This window comes from Pseudorasbora parva, chromosome 20 (genome assembly GCF_024679245.1).
Source record: "Pseudorasbora parva isolate DD20220531a chromosome 20, ASM2467924v1, whole genome shotgun sequence".
Classification (NCBI taxonomy): Eukaryota; Metazoa; Chordata; class Actinopteri; order Cypriniformes; family Gobionidae; genus Pseudorasbora; species Pseudorasbora parva.
Genome location: NC_090191.1, coordinates 35,196,855 through 35,202,854, shown reverse-complemented (window position 1 = coordinate 35,202,854; position 6,000 = coordinate 35,196,855). Strand labels below are relative to the sequence as shown.

Below are 6,000 nucleotides of genomic sequence, written 5' to 3'. Positions count from 1 at the left end.
CAGTGTTGTCCGCATTATATTTCACCTGCAGCAGCATTGTGAACTTTTAAATGCATCATTATATTTAAACTGCAAACAAGGAGAGTCTCTGCATTAAAGACCCACAAATGGCAGATCAACGTGCGGCTCCATTTCTCTCCGATACGGTAGGATTAAACAGAATGAAGAGGATTTGAACTGCGAAGAATCTGACAATGATTGACAGGGCAGTGATGAGATGCATAAACGGTAAATGTTGATGAGATGCATGTAACTAAGCGACAGAGTCCGTTAAAGATGGCAAAGTAGTATGTCCCAAAGCTTGCATACTTTTCTGCTACACACTCAAAAGTATGTACTTTTTATTCACAAAAAGAGTAGGACTCAGCAATACACAAAAGTATTGGGTCACCCCTCTAAATCATTGAATTCAGGTGTTCCAATCACTTCCATGGCCACAGGTGTATAAAATCAAACACCTAGGCATCCAGACGCTTCTACAAACATTTGTGAAAGAATGGGTCGCTCTCAGGAGCTCAGTGAATCAAATGTGGTACTGTGATAGGTTGACACCTGTGCAATAAGTCCATTTGTGAAATTTACTCACTACTAAATATTCCACGATCAACAGTTATTGGTATTATAACAAAGTGGAAGCATTTGGGAACAACCACAAACTGGTAGGCCACGTAAAATCACAGAGCGGGGTCAGTGCATGCTGAGGCGCACAATGCGCAGAAGTCGGCAACCTCCAAACTTCGTGTGGCCTTCGGATTAGCTCAAGAATAGTGTGTAGAGAGCTTCATGGAATGGGTTTTGATGGCCGAGCGGCTGCATCCAAGCCTATACGTCACCAAGTGCACTGCAAAACGTGGGATGCAGTGGAGTAAAGCACGCTGCCACTGGACTCTAGAGAAGTGGAGACGTGTTCTCTGGAGTGATGAATCACGTTTCTCTGTCTGCCAATCCGATGGACGAGTCTGGGTTTCGATTTAACAATGCATATGGCATGGTAAAATATTGTTGAAATCAACATAGTTTAGAGGATTTAGACAAACCGAAACAGAACCTGTGCATATAACATTTATTTGAATCTGCTCTCTGCATCTGTTATAATACATTTTTAACAATCACATTTTTATGCATTTGATAGGCTAGTATTAATCAAAAGTAATTAAAAATTGTTCTGAAAACTTTAAGCCATTATGTTGACTTCCATTTTTATCACCTAATCTTATAGGCCTATAAGGAACTATAACATAAATAGTTCACAAATACAGCTAAATTTAACAAAACTGTTTTTCAGTGTATGACTTCATTGACTGGAATAGAGTCTTGTCTGGTCTGTTGGGGCCATAATATTGTTTATTAATAAACTCATACTATTTATTATGTATTAATAAACAGTCTGTCTGTCTTCAGTAACTGATACGTATTTAGCACACTGTGTTAAAATGTCTCACTGACATAATTATTCTGTCATTTGCTTTTTCCAGCCCCAATTGTTAAAACAGAGCCCAAGTTTTACAACAAGCGCAACTCCAGCCCCCCACGTGCCCAAATTGGAGTTCCTAAAAATAAAAATGACAGTCACAACTGTCGCGGTGCTCGGGGTCTATCCAATCCCCTTCCCCGAGGCGCGCTTCGCCCAATCGGGCGCCGGTATCACTATCTCGGTCAGATTAGAGAATCCCCCATCGCGCAGTTGTATATGGTCATGATGACAGCAGCATACCAGGAGATCCAGCAGACTGACGTGTGAACCCTGCTGGAGGGGTCTCAGATTTTTAAAGCGACTCATGCTTCAGTTAACCATTCAAGTATACGAAGCCGCGTCTCTTTTCCCGTCTTTCCCGTCTTCATTTTAGAAAAGTTTAATGTAAGTCAAGCAAGAGTAGCGGTTCTAAAAAGTGGTGGTTGGAAGACTTAAACGGAAATTCGCTCTGCACTCGTTCGTCCTTCAAGAGTGTTTCGCTGGAAGTCCAACAAACCGTCCTATCGCAAGCGGTTCCAACTCTTACGACTTTCTTTTTCTCCTTCTTTCTTAGAAGAGAGCGCGCGCGCCTGCCCCACTCCCCCTCGTGCTGTTAAAGTCTTGCAGATTGTCGTATAAAAGGGGGGCACGAGAACATCGGGGGGAAAAACATGATGAGCAATAATACATACTACGACCAGCAGCTGCCGCCGCAGTATTACCAGGGCACCGACAACGGCGAGGACGGAGACGAGGAGATGCCGGCCACGGAGAAGGACCTGGCGGAGGATGCGCCCTGGAAGAAGATCCAGCAGAACACATTCACCAGGTGGTGCAACGAACACCTGAAATGTCTCAACAAAAAGATCAACGACCTGCAGAAGGACCTGAGCGACGGCCTCAAGCTTATCGGGCTCCTGGAAGTTCTCAGCCAGAAGAAAATGTACAGAAAGTACCACGCCAGACCCAATTTCAGGCAGATGAAGCTGGAGAATGTGTCGGTAGCGCTGGAGTTTCTAGAAAGGGAGCACATCAAACTAGTTTCTATAGGTAAGTGGGGTTTTGTTATGTGGGCGCTCACAATATTTCGATCCGCATAAAAGTTTTTTAAAAACAAAACAAAAAAGTTTGGCTATGTGTAAGTTAAATCTTTTATTGAGTGACAAACTGTAACTATTTGTGCTGTGGTAATGCTATGATAAAGGTACGCGCTCGAGTCCGCACTGTTGCTATGGTTACCTCATCAGTTGAACTTCAACTCGTAATCTAACCTTTTCCCCTGTGAAACTTTGTTTCAAATCTTGAAACGTATAGGCCTACTTTTATAAAAACATACTTTTAAAAAGTATCGTCAACAGTTTGTTTTGACTCTGTCAGGGGGCCTCAAGCCTTAATTAGAGAGGTCAGACCACACAAAATACCAATAATTAGCGCGGTCATAATGGGTCTGGTTTCCATTTTAACTGTAAATATAGATTTTTATTTGTTATAATTGTATCAATATGTTTGGAAGCTGTGAAATATTATTAGATTGTCAGCACTTATTTTCGTCTTCTTTTGATGGACAACCGAAGGCTAAACAATGTTCATGAATCATACAGATATGTCCCTGAAGAACGCTTTTTGCCCTTTTGCATAAACATTTGCATTTAAGACTCTTTATAATATATTTTACAAATAAATATTAGGGCTATTTAAAGTTTAACTGATTAGTAGGCTATAATACTGCATGCAACCTACATTAAAATATGAAAATATTTGATATAATATTTGAATATTTGATTTGATATATGATATTTCTGTTTGAATGCACATATTATCCGATTAATATAGGCTAAATGCATTATATGATGTTACAATATGTTAATGTTTTACATCAGAATAACAACAAGATGTTTGAAAGAGAGTAGGCATATATCTTTTGACAAGACAAACCAAACCAAATAATTGAATTATTAACCTTTAACCTTAAATAACGTCATAGATATAACTGTCATTAATTTGATTCTTTAATGATTTCTGTGATCTGACATCCATATGAGGCAAAACAGATCTTTGGACTGCACTTTACTTTAAAATCATTGGTCCTATAAGGGGTGCATTTTGTACCTCAAGGCTGTAGAGCACGGTCCCAAATCCAGATTAGGATCAATGTTAGTATGGATTTTTGGATCTGTCTCATTTGGAAAAGGCCTCCAAGCATAACATGATCATTGATTAAATGTGTCCTTAATGTGTGAAATATGCTGTAGGAAGAATTGCTGGGATGTTGTTTTTTATTGGATTTATCTATTTTATGTCTCTGTATTTAGGACTAGGACTAGTGCATCAACAAACATCAGTGGCTGATTTTGGAGAAGTCTCATATGACATTTAGTTTGATCAAATATCATATAACATATTAATTTAAACAAAGCATGAGTGCTGTTTCTAGATCATCTTGGCTTCTCTATATAGAAACAACCCTGGGATCTGTTCCTGGGCCAGTGTTGGTGTTTTTGTTTTGAGAAAAGTTCTAGATTGTTCTGGTGTCTAGTGGTGGGTGTCAGGGCCCGGCAGCATTGCATTCTTTCCAAACAACTGGGCATACAACAGAAAAAGGGCGATGTTCATTCCTATTACTATTGTGGAGCTGGTATGTTTATAAAGACTTGATTTGACCGTTGAGAGAGACCGAATGATGGCTAGGACTTGATATAGTGGCCGTCCTGTTAGGTTTGGGGGGAAGGAACCAACAGTCTCACACGCTTGCACATGACAGCAGTGCTTTCGGCCCGGCTGTCATTGGCAATGAGATGGATCTTTCCAGAATGACACCTGCCTCTCAGAACCCCCCTTACGCAAGAGTGTAGGGTGAAGGAGGTGCAGGAAAAACTCTTGCACTCTCGTCCAAGAAAGTGTGTGTGTGTGTGTGTGTGTGTGTGTGAACTGTGTCACATGGGGCTGGCCTGCTGCCTCTACAGGAAATGCCACTCACCTCATTTATTTTATTGCTATGCACTCAGTCACTCATGCAGATGTACCATGAAGTGTGAGAATAGATAGATTTTAGTGTCAAATCGGTTAATCGCATCGAACATTAAAGTTTGTAAATACTGTATGTGTGTGTATTAGGGCTGCATGATTATGACAAAAATCATTATTGTCAATTATTTCCTTGAAATGTAATTGCGGTTATTAATTATGATTATCACATTTTACATTAAATGATGTTTTGTATTGCTTTACCATAGCAACTGCATGCTATATTTTATATGAAAGTAAGCTAAAATTCTTCCTGAAGAATAAAAAACAATGGGAAAAAAACGTAACCTGTTGAAAGAAAAAAAAGAAAAAAAGATCTTAAGCATGCAGAATTTTGTAAGTGGACTTTTTGTTGCAATTGAGCCTTTGAACGATTATGTAATTGTGGCATTCATATATATATATATATATATATACACACACAAATCTTATGCTATGCTAGATATTTATACTAATTTGACAGCACTAACAGATTGACATACATATTTTGCACAATTTTGCATTCAGGGGGAATGCAATAGTTTTGTAAGATAATGCAAATGTTATGGGAGAGAGCACAGTTTCTCCGGGGGAACGCAATACTTAAGTGATAGACTTATGTTATAGTTGCACTTTCCATATGAAAAATATCAAATATAATATTGTTGAAACACGTCAAATAAAGCTGATAGTTCCCTTGTGTTTTAAGAAGTGACCAAGTGTAGTTTGTGGAAATATTGTAGAAAAAAACCTTGAGTTTTGGGCGTGAGTGCTGATGGCCCTGGGACGGGGATCATCAGTGTTTAGCCTGCTGCGAGTGAGTGATTGATAGATAGACAGCTGAGCTCTGGGGTCCATCTAGTAACAGGTGCTTTAAATAGTCCTACAGGCCCAGAAGAAAGCCAGGGCAGAGGGGGTTGCTGGAGGTTATTTGGATAGTAAGTGTAAGAAAGAGTGAGTCAGGGGATATGTTGATGAGCACATGATTGACAGAGCTTATTGGAATGAGTGTCCCCCTTTTCTCTCTCCCTATTCTTGCTTAACTTCAGCCGTCAGATTTTCACTGGCTCTGCCAAAAACATCTGATTAATAGTTATTTTTAGCAACATTTTTAAGGGCAGCTAGTCCATTCAAATCATATTTCTGCTGCATAATATTTTCTTTTTAAGCCCATAAATAAAGATAAGTAGATTTATTAGATAACCTTGTTGTTGCAGACGAGTAGACATTCCAATTTAATTGCTTTATTTCCACGATTAAATATTAGCCTTTTGCTAGTCTACAATCAAGCTATTATGTTGTTCTCTATTTTTAAGATGTTTTTTGTATTTAAAACATAAATGAGGTGCTGTCATTTTTAGTTTGTGTATATATGAATTAATTATAAACAATATTGATTTAATTTAAGTATTATTATTAGTAGTACTGTTATTGTTACTTATTGTTACTTATATTATAGTATCATTTTCATTGGTAAATAAGCACACATTGTGATAGATTAAACAGTCAAACAATGTTGTGTTTGATGAAAATCACATTTTTAT

The 6,000-nt window shown here is 38.5% G+C and overlaps 1 protein-coding gene across 2 annotated transcripts in view; it reads left to right on the top strand.

Annotated features, from left to right (window-relative positions):
- The first annotated feature begins 1,692 nt into the window (after window positions 1–1,692).
- Window positions 1,693–6,000, top strand: part of flncb (filamin C, gamma b (actin binding protein 280)) — a 67,420-nt gene continuing 63,112 nt past the window's right edge. For both annotated transcript variants that reach the window (XM_067428727.1, XM_067428726.1), the window contains exon 1: window positions 1,693–2,503. In XM_067428727.1, the coding sequence (XP_067284828.1) occupies window positions 2,125–2,503 (379 nt within the window). In that variant the 5' untranslated portion in view covers window positions 1,693–2,124. The remainder of the gene's footprint in view (window positions 2,504–6,000) is intronic.